Raw genomic sequence first — 14,978 nt, 5'->3', positions numbered from 1 at the left:
TTATTGACAAATATGCACATTATTTCACTAACATCTTTACCTGACCCTTCCTAAATGAAGTCAAAGGCAAATCTCCTTAATCTGAGGGAAAAATCCTGGAGTTATCCAAGTCCAGGCTCTTCAGCCTATAACTATAGTAACAGAATGCCTCCTGGGAAGACAGTGTGCACTGATGCTAGCCCTTCTTCGATGTAATAAGGTAACCTCATCAAGATCCCTGGTCAAAAACTAATCAGTTACATCCCAAAGTCCAGGCAGTAAAAAGGGAAAAGCCTGGTGTGCCTTAGTTAATGAATGGAAGTACATGGAGTTAAAGGGGTGGAGGGTGGGGGGAACCCACAAACCCAAACACCAGGACTCCTTCCTCCTACTCAGTATACATTCACTCAGATTATTTGAAGGACCACTTGCAATGTTTTGAACCCAGCTTTTCAACAATCACTAGTACTTTTCTATGTTTTGGACGTATTCGCTGTAGTGACGAATGTTAAGTATCTTTGAAAATGCTTAAAAAGTTGTTATTTTTCTTTTCAGAGATCCTTTGAGACTGCAAAGACTATTTAAAGAAGGAAGACGGCATGAGATTGGATTCAGTGCAGTAAACTAGGTTAGTTTGAGGACAAGAAAAAAAGTCATTATTTAGACCTTCTTGTGTTGCCGTGATGAGAACTTACCATTGCTTCTGGCTGCTGTTTTGGGCTGGTCAGCCCCACCAAAGTTTCTTAACTCCATTATCCGAAAGGACTAGTGGCTTTCCAGAAAAAGAAAAGGTTTTGGTGTTGTCTGGAAACAGCAGGCGAGACCTCCATCGTTCCAAAAGGAGCTGGATGTGGAACCAGTTCTTTCTATTGGAGGAATACACAGGAACTGACTACCAATATGTTGGCAAGGTAAGATTCTTTCATGCGCATCTATGTTTTGATTTGAGAAGCACTAGAAAGCCAGCAATAGCAAATAGGCACTGTCCAGCTTCTGCTGAGGAGTAATGCAGTGGAAAGGTTAGTACACTTCAAACAGTAATCAACAACAGGAAGTTCCTCATTTGACCAGCAAGTCCCATGGCCAATCATGCACAATTACATTAAAGATTTCCCTTTTAATTTTTGTCTGGAAATAATGCAGCTTAATTATAGGGTGGTCTAAGCCAGATTTTTAGCTTTCAAATGTAACGTGTCCTCCCTCATGCTCACTAAGTTTAATAGAGTCGAACTATTTAAACCAGAAGAGGTTTTTGTCCAAAATACTTAGGATTCACAGTATCCATATTTTGGTGAGGATTCTCTCTACCCAGCAAAAGGCAACCATTTCCCTTTTTATTCCCCATTGCATACACCAATGCTGCAGCCATTTTCTGATGAGGTTCTGTGGTGCCACTGAGGACTCTGTGACATGACCATAATACCACAAGCCATGCTGTTACAAAGAGTTGAAGCACACCGTGCTTATACACTAAGAAGCAACAGGCAGCTGAAAATCTCTAAACTCAAAGCATACTGACAGTTAGAACAGGGTCTGTAAAAAATAATAATAGTTAAAAAAATATCACAGCTTAACTCTTAGAATATCCGCCCCCCTGAGCAGCATACCCCCATGTAGGTAACAACTTTTATGTGAATTGTAGAGCTAATGCATGTGTGGTAAGTCTAGAGAGAGTCTACACTGCCCAAGGTGCCATAGTCTATAGTAGCCTGTCTTTCAGTATGCAGAAATTATGCTATTGATGATGACATTCAAAGTAGAAACAATACAGTTTAGTTTTCCAAACCAAAATGGGATTGTGTCTGATCTAGTTTGATCACTCAAGCCTCTTAGCAAAAGCTGCAGATCACAGTGGTTTGACATTTTATCTCCCTTTGCAAGCTTCTGAGCATTCCCATGAGAGATGGTGGCTGCTTTTCTTGCCTGCCAATCAGCTGTCAGTCAAAGTTGGATGCAACACTCCTTTCCTGCTAAATGGCTGCAAGGCATGATTCAAATGAAGAGCTGCTCAGCTGGTATAATACTCATAGAGCTCTGACCAGGATAATCAGCATTCATAAAGGGTACCATTGAGCCCAATCTACAGGAAAAAGCCAAAGGCGGAAAGTCCTCTGAGGGGAGAAGTAGAGAGGGAAGATAAGAGGGTAAGAAAAAAAGCCAGAAGAAAGTAAGAAGGAAGAACTAGAAAGACAGGGATGGATGGAGAGGAAACTTTACAAAGAGAAATCAAGATAGAGGAGAGGAAAGGGACGTCAAATGGGGGCAGAGGATAGCAGTGAGGAGAAAAAGGTTACCTAAAGAGAGCACAAATAAAAACAGAAAATGAGACAGTGAAGGAAAAAAAATCCGAAAACCAACAGGTAAGACATATGGAGTCAAGGGAAAAAAAAAAAAAAAGAAAACAAAAGACAGCAGTAGTCTTCCACACACTGTCCTGTTTCACAGTCTACTCGGGGGGGTCGGGGTAATGGGGGATCTCTTTTGTCATTTTCACTGTGAATTTTGACATTAAACCTGCTCAGCCCCAAGCCCCACATTCTCTCCACTGCAGAATTTGAGTAGAAGCTGTTGGCTTCAGAGGGACTGATGTGGGAGTGAATATACCTGCAGGACAAGTTTGCTGAGAGACAGCTAAGAAAATGGTCTAGTTGGGCCAGAAAATGAAGAAAGTTTGAACTGGAGTCATTGAGAGAGAAAAAAATGTGGATGTTATTTTTAAAAGTTGTTCTTCTGCCTATTGGTACTTTAATACACTTACAAAGCATAGAAACGACACATAATGTATAAATGTCATTGATTCTGTGTCCCTGGGCTGTTCACAAGTGGCCTTTCACACGTCTTTCAAATGCCAGAACTGCTCACACCCTTGTAATTGAACAATTAGCCAAGAGGCATGGAAGAGCAGCCATTTATTATTAGAGAAAGTTGAGTATTGGTGTGAGGATAAATGATAGAAACAGCTGAATGTCTCCAAATTGAGGTAACCAGGCAATTTAACTGAGCAATTAAACTTGATTGGTGTGGGCAAATGAGGATAATGAACATGTTTATGAAGCATATTTTTCCTCAGAGGACTAAATGTTAACCTTAAACATGAACCGAAAATGGCAAGAGTATTTAGTTATAGTGGTTTTAGTCTCTTATATCATAAAGAAATGTGAACAGGGAAATCTTTTAAAACAATTGCGATATAGGTATGTAAAGGGGAATTGCGCTTATGTCTTACTGTAGAAGCAGTCAGACCTGGATCTTCTGGTTTTTTTTGTGTTTAGTGGTAAAAGCTGGTGGGCGTTAACATCATAATTATAAAAACAAAAAAAATTATTCCATATAAGCTACAAGAAAACAAAAATTTTACTCAGGCTGGTTTTGCTTTTGTCTTTTCATTTGTGTACGTCTGTTTATTTCAAACATCTACATCAAAATTTGCGATATAAGAAGTCTGCTGTGAAAGATTCTAACAAACAGCATTATTTCTATAAACTGCCCAAATTACAGTTGTAAAATCCTGTAACTGTTTATACTACAAAACCCACATTTATATCATAATAGTTTTAGAGGGAAGGGGAAGAAAAGTGAAGGGGAATGCACTCAGGTTTGAGGTAATAAAAAAGAAAGGTAATGCCTCTGAAGGCAGAACTCAAGGCAGTACTGAAGACAATGCTGAAGCATCATCCAAATCATGGACCAGAGCACTACTGTGCTCCGTACCCTGTGTACTCTATATCCACTGAACCCAAATGCTTTCCATCCTTTAGGAGATAATTGCCTCACCACATACAAAACAAAGTAGCCCTTTTTTGGTACCTATGGGTTCTGTCAGTTATTAAAAAGTGCTCCCCAGTTTTGTATGCTACACACTTTACTGTCAGCCCAGGTATGCTGCTGTATCACACTGGACAAGAATATGTGGCTGCCGAAATGAAGCTCCCAGTGTTATCAATACAAGTTGATTGTATGCCCTGGCTCTGACACCACATCCACCATTTTATTATCCAGTTCTCGTATTCCTGAATTTCATTCCTGTATATTCATGAAATAAAGCCTACTATAAAGAGTAGAAATTCACACCTCCAGGCTTGGTTAGTCTCAGACATAATAATGTAAGGAACTTGCAGAAAAGTTCTAGACTGGAATTATTCATTGCACTGCTGAATGACTTGTGAACTACAGCTATTCATTGAAGTGTGATTGATGGGCACAGTGACATTTTAACCTGAAGATATCTTTTCTTCTGGTTCAGAAATTATGGCACTTGGCGGGGACTCAATCCCGAAATAAAATAAAAGGATTACATGAGCATCAAAGTAGAGAAGTGCCCGGCACTAGTACAGAGCCAAAATCTGCAACATTGGAGTTGGGTTTTAAAATAGAGATCTAGTTGTACCTGTGGCTGCTTAGTGCACTTTTAAAGGGCTGATGTGAGTGCATCGCTAAATCACAGGTAAACAATGAAGTGGTAATGCAGCTGTATACAGAAATATATGCTACATTCCCTAGCAGTCTTCAGATATTCCTGGGCAAAAGAGTGAAAAAAATCTGCTCTCTTCCAAGATTATACTCAAAGGTATAGTTACTATTTGTGTGCTACTTGATGTCTTTGCATGGCTGTCTCGTTGGCTACATAAAGTCCATGTACTGGCATCCATCACCGAGTGGTCTTGTCAGAGCATAAACCTACAAATCACTGTTACATAAAGGGATAGCATGCCTCTTTCTTTTAGGCTAAAGAAAGATCTAAACAAGTCTTAAATCTTACTCATTAACCCAGAAACATCTTCTGGCAGCCTTCAGTGGGAAGGAGCAACTTGCTCTCCTGATAACAACAGGCACAACTGTGGAACAGTTTTGTCACACTCTGTCTGTCTGGCACTAAAAGGAAACTTCCAGACATACTTTTCATTTTTGCTGTGTCTTATTGATGTTCATGTAGTTCAAGCAGTATGCTCGCCTGGAAGCTATCTGATGTTACTACCTGTGCAACCCATCATAAACAATCCTCCTCTGCTGACAACTCCATTTTTCAAGGAAGAGAAAGTCAAAGTCCTGCTGCTATGTGGCTTGGCAAAGCAGAAAGGATGCTGCATTACTCTAGGCAAAACCAGAATCCTTGCGTTTGGTGTTGAAAGAACCACTGGGAAAGATAAGTTCTCCTCTGTCAGGAATAGTTTAAGGTACCATTGATCCTGCTTTGGAGGAGGAGGGGATGAACTAGATGATATCACAACATAGTTGCAGTACTGTTTTTTCTTTCTTTTGCCTGATTTTACTCCTGGCTACAACTGTTCTGAAGGCAAGCAGAATAGTCCCTTGCATTGTATTTCACCAGAAGCAAATCAAACAAAAGGTAGAATCTCTCCAAACAATTGCAAGTAGTGGGACTAAGTCATATACCGGGGCAAAAATATCTGGCTGTGAGCACACACCAGGGGCTATTTAAACAAGGAAAATTATTGTTATGTAGTACAGTCTGTGCATTTTCAGTATTTGAGGTGGTAATGGGTCACATTACTCCAACGGTTAAAAGTTATCATGTCTTAATTGGATGACATGATATCTAGCAAGATAAACCTTCACTTTCTCTCAGATCTTTAGTAGGCTAGCACTCTGTACTTATCATCAAAACTTTTGTTCCCCCAAAAAAGCAAGATGTGAAAAGTCAAACAAATGATTCTTCCTATCCGCACTTTTAACATCCTTTATGCAGTTCTGTTGGCAAACACTTGCTCAGTATTTGTTTTCTTTACCTTGTAACTTGCACTATGATGCACCTGATGCCTTCGGTTTCCTGTTCCAAACACAGTGACTCTTTGTTTTCTTTACAAGGCCTAAAGTTAAAAGTTCCACTTGTGACATCTGTTTATTCAGGGGGTCTACTCAAAGCAGTTTTCAATTTATTTTGATGCTTAGAATATCCTTTCTCTGGGTCTAGATTCTGCACTCTCCTTCCAAGAGGACTGCTGGCCCAAGAGCCGGGCTTTAAGTTTCTGAATGACCTCTCAGCCCTGAACAATTCCTGGGCTTGAAGTGGCTCACAACAAACCAGACAGCTGTCAGTCACCCCTCGGTTGCATCAGCCAATATCTGGGGTGCTCTGTGGGTTGCAGCACTGCTCACAGCATACACAAGACTCTGGGCTGGACCCCCGTCCCTGGCAAGTCCTCAGCTGTTTTCTTTCACCGCTAAATATGCACGCTGTACCTCTCAGAGGACCTCCACACCGTTTACCATGCAGAAGGAGGAGGACTAAAGTTTTGCACTTTTCCAGATTTAGGCTCCCTCCAGCACACCATCTGTGCGAGGGTGCTGTGGTCCTCGGGGAGCACTAAGCGCTGTCTGCACCACTCTCTGCAGAGGAACCTTCTCTCTTAGCAGGGAATAGGGTGTTTGTGGGCCATTTATGGGGCTCCTGCACTTGCTCCTGACAAAAACATCACAGGGTCCTTTACATGTACTAGTATTAGTTAAAGGCAATGATACGTTTAACTCTGTGGTGAAAGAAGCGTTAAGACCAGCCTTTTACACATGAGGAAAGTGATGTACAGGAAGGTTAAATGACCATATGCATAGCTAAAAATCAGAAATTTTTAAACTGAGATTAAATAAAAAAAAATATAATCAGAGTTCTTAGCCCCTTTACTCCACGTTTAAATTATTAGATCACCTGCCTCCTGCTTTGATAGGCTGAATACTTGTCATTCTCTTAAAAGGTAGAAAAAATGCCGTGGCGCATCTGCACTTCCTTTATTCCTTATCCATCATTCATATTTTATGTTCCACCACTTGACTTTCCCAACTGCCCTTCATTCCTATATTGAATTGCACACACATACACACACTTGTCTTATATTCCTCTTTGAAAGATTTACTGGCGCTGATAGAAGTTCTCTGTACTGACGGTCTCTGTGGAATAGAGATAACTCTGAAATGAGGGACAGTTGGGAGGTTAGAGGCCCAGGATGACAATCCAGAAACAGCTTGCAGATTTCAAACCATCGTATGGGGGCTAAGAAAGGAGATAATGAGAAATGGGTGGGATGTACAAGAATGTTATCACAAAATGAAAAGGCAGGAAATATAGCATGGTTAATGTTTACGATCATCATAATTGTGAATCTACTTGGCATCATGCTTGTACCCAAATATATTACACAATACAAGAGCCTTACAACCATCTGTTTCAAGCATACTACATTTCCTACATTATGGCACATGATGGTACTTACAGTGTAAGAGTACATAACCTCCTTCCCTTCTTCCCATTCTACATAGAGAAGCAAGAAAATCCTGGGACCCTCAAGTCAATATTTCTCTTAATTCTTGGTTTTCGTTTTTTGTGCCCCGAACTAAACAATTTTGTATTCCATATGTTAATGACCTGCTCAGACCAGCGCTTGCATTTCGGGCCACGTCTTTTCACAGATCACCCTGTCCTACCCTTGTCAGCAATCCGCATGTCTTCTTAAATTGTGTGCCCTTACACTTCTGGCTAGAGAAAAATAGCTGAACACGTTAATCTTTCTCCCCAAGGAGAGACTGCAGGTGAAGTTCGTGGTTTATTTTGTGTCACTTAGATCGCTGATCTTTGGAGCTGTGATTACCATTTTCTTACTTGTTTGAATAGCACAGTAAAGTCCTCAGTATAAAGCTGCAATGTCATGAATATAGAACTTGCAGGCTAACAACAGCAAAAAAACCCCAAACATCCCACTTTCAGGCTCAAGGCAAAGCACCATTGTTATTCCACCATTTGTTGTTTACAGTTGGCTCAGCAAAAATATTAAACCATAAAGCTTAGAGAAATCTCTTTATTAAATGAAACTCATATTGTCTGTGACTCCCTTTTCTTTTGCTGCCGTTTCCCTTACCGGTGAACAGAGGTTCACAGTGGGGCAGCAGCAGATTGAGAGCTGTGGCCAGTCAGTGTAACATTTCAAAACACAAACTGAAAATGTGTTGTGATGTGAATAGCTACTGTTGATCCGTACGCGCTAATGCAGACTGTGCCTTGCTTTCACCATTAATGGGGTGAAACAAACCTCAGCATGCACTTGCAAGTACTTCAGGATTCAGTGAAGCTTGTAGTTATCATGAAAGTTTGAGGTGGCAGATGAAGGAAAGCAAAGAATCACCCTCTGGAAGGAAAGGAGAAAGGAAAAAAATATCAATTCTTTCTCTCTTCTAATTTCACACACAACAAAAAAAAAAAAAAACAAAAAACAAACAAACAAAAAAAAAGAACAAAGGTTGTAAAGAAATAAAACAGTCAGTGAGCTGGAAGTTAAAAATGCATTTTAAAGGAGAAGGGAAAAAACAGATCAGCAAACATTGATGCTAGAATTATCATTCCTGCTGTTTTCGTTTCAGAGTTGCTTGTTTTGGAGTAATATCATCCAAAGAAGACTGCAGTCCTTCTATCCCCATCTTGCATATGCAATGTTGTACAGAGCAGGGTTCCAGAAGAGCTCAGCTGGAATGGCCTGTCTGTACAGGAATATTGTGTGTCCAGCACTATTTCTTACTTTGTCTCTCTGCGAAACATCAAGCGATATTTCACCATTAGATGTCTCATGGAACAAAGAAAGTTTTACTGTCCTGCACAGGCTCACATAATGATCATTCAGTCACCTTTAGCATGTTTGTCAGCTTTGCCCATACTTATCTTCACCTTGGAAGGCAACATCAAGTAAAATCGTTTTTATAACTTCTGTGTTTAGCATCATGTTGTCATTAATGGAAGGTTAAGTTCTCCCTAAAAGACAGAACCAAACAGTATCACTGTACCTTTGGCTCTGTGACATGCTTCCTCCTACCTAGCAGCCCTTGCAATCAAGCTGATCGGGGCACCAGCAGAGGATTTAAAGGGCATGCAAAAAGAGGTGTCAGAGCATTCATAGTTTCTTTCCACTCCATGATCTTTCTGTGGTTTTACACATTTCAGGTCAGTTGCTTAAAGCAGAGTTAATGCTGCTTACAACTGTTAAAATTCCTCACCGAATGTCCTGTACATATAGGGAATAACAACAGACAAGGGCGTTGTGGGCAAAGAGTTAATGCCCCGTGGATGAAAACTCTTGCATGTATATTCATGGTAACTGTAAATAGGTGTGAACTTGAGCCTCATGCTATTTCCAAGTAACAAAATCTGTCAGGATCTACACCGTTCATCTGATGAACCCACCTCATGCAAATATCTATTATTTTACTTACAGAAAATATTTTATGAAAAATTCCTTTTAGATTATTTAGACTGATAGGATCACACCAATTATATGTGCTTCAGAGAGAATTCTATTCTTTCATGTATACTAGATATGATATAATTGAGAGAGCATAGACACAAGCATTCTTACCACAAGAATTCCAGGCTTTCCAGTCAAAATGAACCCGCATTCCTAGACAGGCAATGTTGGATCTTGAGCTATTACCTGAAGCCTGGGACTGAATATTACTCCTGCCAGATAGAATTACAGAATAATTAAGGCTGGAAGAAACCCCTAGAGGCTATCTGGTCTAACCTGCTCCTCAAAGCAGGTCCAATTAGAGCAGGTTGCTCAGGGTATCATCTGGTCAAGTTTTTTGTATTTCCAAGGATGGAGATTCCACAACTTCTCTGGGCACTTCTCTCAGTGCTTAACCATCTCTCCTTTCTTCTTTTGTTTTTCTTCCTAATACCTAATCAGAATTACCCTTATTGCAACTTGTGTTTATTGCCTCTCATCTTATCACTACCTTGTCTAGCTCTGCCTTCTCTACAACCTCCCGTTAGGTAACTGTAAGCAACAATAAGCTTTCTCTTCTTAATTCTAAATACAACCATTTCTATCTCCTCTTCTCATACATCATATGCTCCAGCCCCCCTAACTCTCTTGGTGACCCTTCTGTAAACTCATTGCAATATGTTCATGTCTTTCTTGTAGAGAGGAAGGGCAAAACTAGAGGAAGGGCAGTACTCCAGTTGTATTCTCACAAGCTGTGAGTGCAGGAGAATGATCAATGCTCTCAATCAACAGGCTGTACTTTTGCTAAAACAAACCAGTTGACTTTCTTCTCAGCAAGAACACGCTGCTGATTCATGTTCAAATTCTTGTCTAGTGGAATGCCCAGATACTTTTCTGCAAAACTGTTTTCTATCCAGCCTGTACATCTGCAAGGGATTATTCCAGCATAGACAAAGAACTTTGTGTTTGCCTGTTATGAACTTCGTGAGGTTTCCATCAGTCCATTTGTCCAGGCTGTTGAGGTCCCTCCAGAGAACACCTCTACCTTCTCAATATTGAGAGCACTTCACCCAACCAACCTCCATTTTTATATGGTTTGCAAAACTGCTAAGGACACATTCCATCATTTACATCATTAAGAAAGACATTAAGCAGCACTGACCCCCAGTACCAACCTGTGAGGAACATCACTAGTAATCAGCCACTAGCCAGACTTCATACCACAGACCACAATCATTTGAGCTTGGCTATCCAGCCAGTTTTCTACCCACCTTTTTGGACATTTTTTCAGTCCATATCTCACTGGTTTCATGCAATATCCACTGCTCCCTACTTATCCACAGTGCCATCCATACCATCACAGAAGGCAATCAGGTGAGTTAAGCATGATTTTCCACTACTAAATCCATATTAGTTGTTCCAAATCACCTTCTTTTTCTTCATGTACCTGGATTTAGCTTCCAAGCGTATTTGCTTTATACCCTTGAACTGAAGTATAGCTGACCAGTCACTACTTCCCAGCTCCTTCTTCTTGCCCTTCCTTAGAACAGGTGTGACTTTCCCTGTTTTCAAAATTTAAGAGCCTTCTCCAGTCACTGTGACCTTTCAGACATTATAGGAAGAAAACATTTCATCACCATCCTTAGATGCATCCGATGTTGTCCTATGGAACTGAGTTTGTCCAATTTGCTTAAAAGGTTCCTAATTTATTGTTTTTTTGTCTGCTGTGGATAATACTTCACTCCACCAGAATTTTCTGCTAGGGTCAGGGATCTTTGGGGCGTGTGGGCAAACTGCACTTTCACGTCCCTGAGCAGTTCTTTTTTTATTCATGAGTAATGAATCCAACACAATGCATCTTCTGGTAAACTCCTCAATCACCTGGGTCAAGAAATTTTCTGATGACTTTCTTCAGAAACCTGGGTTGCTTGCACGCAGAGGTATTGCCCTTCCCTCAAACATCCGAATGATTAAAGTCCCTCATTAATACTATAGCCTACAATCACATGATTTCCTCCATCTGCCTAAAGGTTTCATCTACTTCATCTCTTTGAGCAGGCAGTCTGTAGTAGATGCCTACTGTGATGTTGTGTTGTCCTCTGTCCTCTTATCCACAAGCTCTCTGTCATCTGTTCCAAAGCAAAGCTCCCTCTACCTGAGCTGATCTTTTGCTAATGCACCTCCTTGCCTTCCTGGCCTGGCCTTTCTAAAGGGCCTACATCCTTCTGTTGGAGCATTCGGGTCATGTCAGCTATCCCTTCACATCCTGACTCATGCAGTTTGAGGAATACTCATTTGAAAGAAGAATCTACTCAATGGCAGCCTTGGCTAAGGTTTCCCATAAACCTATTCCTAGTTGAGCAGCCTTCCTTGAGAGTGTCCTGTTGAGATTTAAATGTGCAGCGCCTTTTAGATTGTACCTGCTGTCTCACACAAATCCTTAATTATCTGTTTACACCACACAAACTTTTGTTTAGAAACAAAGTTGGGGAACATGACGTCATGGAGATATTTTTCCTTTCCCCAGCTTCTGAACTGTAGAATTAGATAATCCAGGCATGCAAATAGATTAAAGACTCAACTGAACCTGTGGATATGAATTAATTTCCTTCCTGTTAAGTCTTTATTTAAATCCGAATGGGGGTTCTCATTTGTTTTATTGTTTGTCTATATCCTCCCTTCTCCATCCCCCTACTTTCCTCCCTGCCACACACACTTTTATATAGCATATAAAATTCATACACATATTTCAGGATTTGATTGTCAGTATCAAGTCCTCAGAATATCAAAGGGTCACCTTTGTCAGTAAGCAAAGGATGAGCATTTGCTTTCAAGCGCATCCATCAGGGAGTAGTCAGAAGCTGTTACTTGCTGAAGAAGCCTGATGTTTTATTCAACTATATCCCAGTAAAAACATTTCTGGATGTTAGGCCAAGGGGTTTGTTTTTTTTTTGTTTTGTTTTTTTCCTAGTTCATCTTTAAGATATGTTCTCCCCTACTGCCACAGGAGAATAAAGGTTTTCACTGAATTAGAAATGTACTTGTTCATATACCCTAATTAAGGTGCTGTATTTGCCTATCATATAATTTTGAGGCATTTTTGAAAGCTCATTAATCCAAAGAAATCATTTTCTCAGTGATGAAATGGCTAATTCTTACCACTGATAAAGAGTAAGCAACTTTTTCTGGGTAAATTCCCTGAGAAATCAAAGACAATCAAAGCTGGGTATATAATACAGACTAGGTGAGTTCCTTTTTTGATTGAGTAATGCAGTATAGGACAGAAGTCCCATTATAGCCAGTTGAAGACCTTCAAAATAACTGAAAAATGTTTAGATCAAACACACAGAAGTATTCTGCCATGAAGTGGCTGGGTACACAAAAAATCTCATATGATTTTTTTCCCCCCCGTGTCATTTTTAAAAGATGAGATATATATATATTAATTAGTAAGCTCAAACAGTGGAGTTACATTAACTATGCTGTAGGTACCTCTTCCTGTGCACATATCTGTCTTTTAGATATACAAGCACATCAGGATGTTGGAACTATTTTGCTTTGACTTGGAAAAAATCGATAATGGATGTTAGTGCTCTTGAATTGTATGCACATTTCTCATTGAAAAACAGGGGTTTAGGGGAGAGATTTCCCAGGGAGGCATGCGTCCCTTTAGGGACGCATCGTATTTCCATTGAAAGCCATTACAAGTTAGGCACCTAATTTTCCTTAACACCACAGCTCATCCAGTAGAAATGAAAGCACATATATTCCTTTTCAGTTTACCACAAAGTCTTAAGATACCTCAAAATGTTATTTGAGCTAATATAGCCAGCCCCAAAGTGCAGAAACTCCTCTACCTACCCCATCCCTGTGGTGACGATAACCTTCAGCTGATGGATAATACTAACCACCTGAGAGAATCAGATTTTCCAGCATTGCATCTGGATTAGGAAAAGGCCACCCCCTCACTCTCTAAATGCAGCAGACTGTGGCAAAGCTACAGTATTGTTAATCTCTACTCTGGTTAAACAATCCTCAGTCTTTCCACAAACTAACACAGAACAAATTACACTGAAGGCCCTCAAACTGTGTTATAATCATTAATTGGACATTGTTAACAACCCAGATTTTACTGCAGGGAGAATGTGTGAGTATCAAAAAGTGATCTGTGTAAGATCAGACAGGGAGACTGTGACAGAGACAATATTAAAAGCTGACAGTCCAGTGTTTATGGCTATAAGCTTGTCTTTCACTTGCATATCTTGTGTTTTGTCAGAGAAGCACTTATTAGAAGTGCTTCATTCCTTGTTTGTATTTTTTTTTTTTATTATACCGAGGAAGTCATCAGTGATGCCTCAAACTAATTTTCCCATTTAGTCCGTAAGACTCACACTTGAACCCGCTGACTGACTATTCAGTTATGGTGGTAAATTTGCAGCGATGAGAAAGTCTGTCTAGGTAAGAAAATAACCTTTAATCTCTCCGAATCTACTGCTCGGATATTCATGTAAGAGAGTTTTCTTAGTACCTAAGCAAGTCTTAGGGTGAGTCTGGGGGTGGGTGAGTCCTTTATGCCTTTTAGTAAGCAAATGCTGATGCTTCAACTTTCAACTAAAACCTTTCCTCATGTCTACTAGGTAGTGCTGCTACCACACAGTTTAAAAACACTGGCAAAAAGGGGTGATGTCAGCATGACAAAGAAATACCAGATGCTGAAATAGGTGAACAAAAAAGCATGAAACAGTTGGCTTTTTTTCAAACTGCCTTGGCCTTCCTTAAGAGAACAACCAGATCTCCATGCTTTTGTGAGGGACATGGCAGAAATCTGTACAATGCTTTTTTGTTGCCATCACCACTGTTTAGCTGGAGAGGGCTCTTTAATCTTTCAGACAAAGGCATAATGAAACCCAGCTGCTGTAAGTAAAACTGGGAAAAATCAGTTTACAAACAAGGATTTTTTTTATTTTTTTTTAAGCGAGAGGGGTCATCTATTACTCAGAGGCAGAATTGTTTTGAGTTCCTTAGAGTCTAAAAGGAAGATTGGCTATCTTTCTTACTGTTATACAGTAGTTCAAAGAAAAGCAAGAAGTTTGACAAAGGAACGTGAAATTCAAGGGCCCATAAGTACAGAGATCAGACGACACCACAGTCTCTTGTGCCTTATAAATTAAAGACCTGTTTGTCTTTGTAAAGGCAAACTTTGTAAATGCCTGCTGTAATTGTGCTTAGAGATAATAGGAAGAGGAACAAATAAAACTGTATTACCACAAAAGAGCTGAGCAGCACTCAGCTCAGGAGAACATGGAGACGCCTTTACCTAGTTTGCAGCTTTGCTAAATATTCATTAAGATCTGATAACGAGTTGGCCCTAGAGAGAAGGGCCAGCAGCATAAGGGACCTTTCTAGTTTGACATACTGCAGTGCAGGACAAAAGCTCTTGTGCCATTGTCCCAGTTTAATCACAATGAAGAGCGGCAGCAGTTGGGGAACCCAAGAGGGAAAAGAGTTGATGGACCCTGGGCAATGTTGAAAGGATTGACACTTTCCAATTGATTTTTTGCAAAGCTGATTAGCTGTGGCTGCATGTTTGCACTTCAGGTTAGAAAACCCATTTGTGATTTTGAAGGATGTGTAATAAAGGCATGAGTCACCACAGTATGGACGTTTATTCTTGGCTTCATATATTTAAAATAGAACAACGGGTTCCAAGCTACTGTTTGGGCCTATTCCATAAACCAAGGACCACATCAGCCAAACTGTTGTCCCTGTCTATCTCAG

The 14,978-nt window shown here is 40.2% G+C and overlaps 1 protein-coding gene across 2 annotated transcripts in view; it reads left to right on the top strand.

The window, feature by feature from the left end:
- Positions 1 to 662: 662 nt before the first annotated feature.
- The window catches only part of LOC309668693 (cadherin-6), a gene marked incomplete at both ends in the record, with an annotated part of 50,851 nt that continues 36,535 nt past the window's right edge, over positions 663 to 14,978 (top strand). For both annotated transcript variants that reach the window (XM_082479168.1, XM_082479167.1), the window contains one exon: positions 663 to 890. In XM_082479168.1, the coding sequence (XP_082335294.1) occupies positions 663 to 890 (228 nt within the window). The remainder of the gene's footprint in view (positions 891 to 14,978) is intronic.

This window comes from Vanellus vanellus, assembly GCF_965231255.1.
Source record: "Vanellus vanellus genome assembly, chromosome: 2".
NCBI classification, from domain to species: Eukaryota; Metazoa; Chordata; class Aves; order Charadriiformes; family Charadriidae; genus Vanellus; species Vanellus vanellus.
Note: the sequence above shows the minus strand (reverse complement) of the source record. Positions and strands in the feature narration are given on the sequence as shown.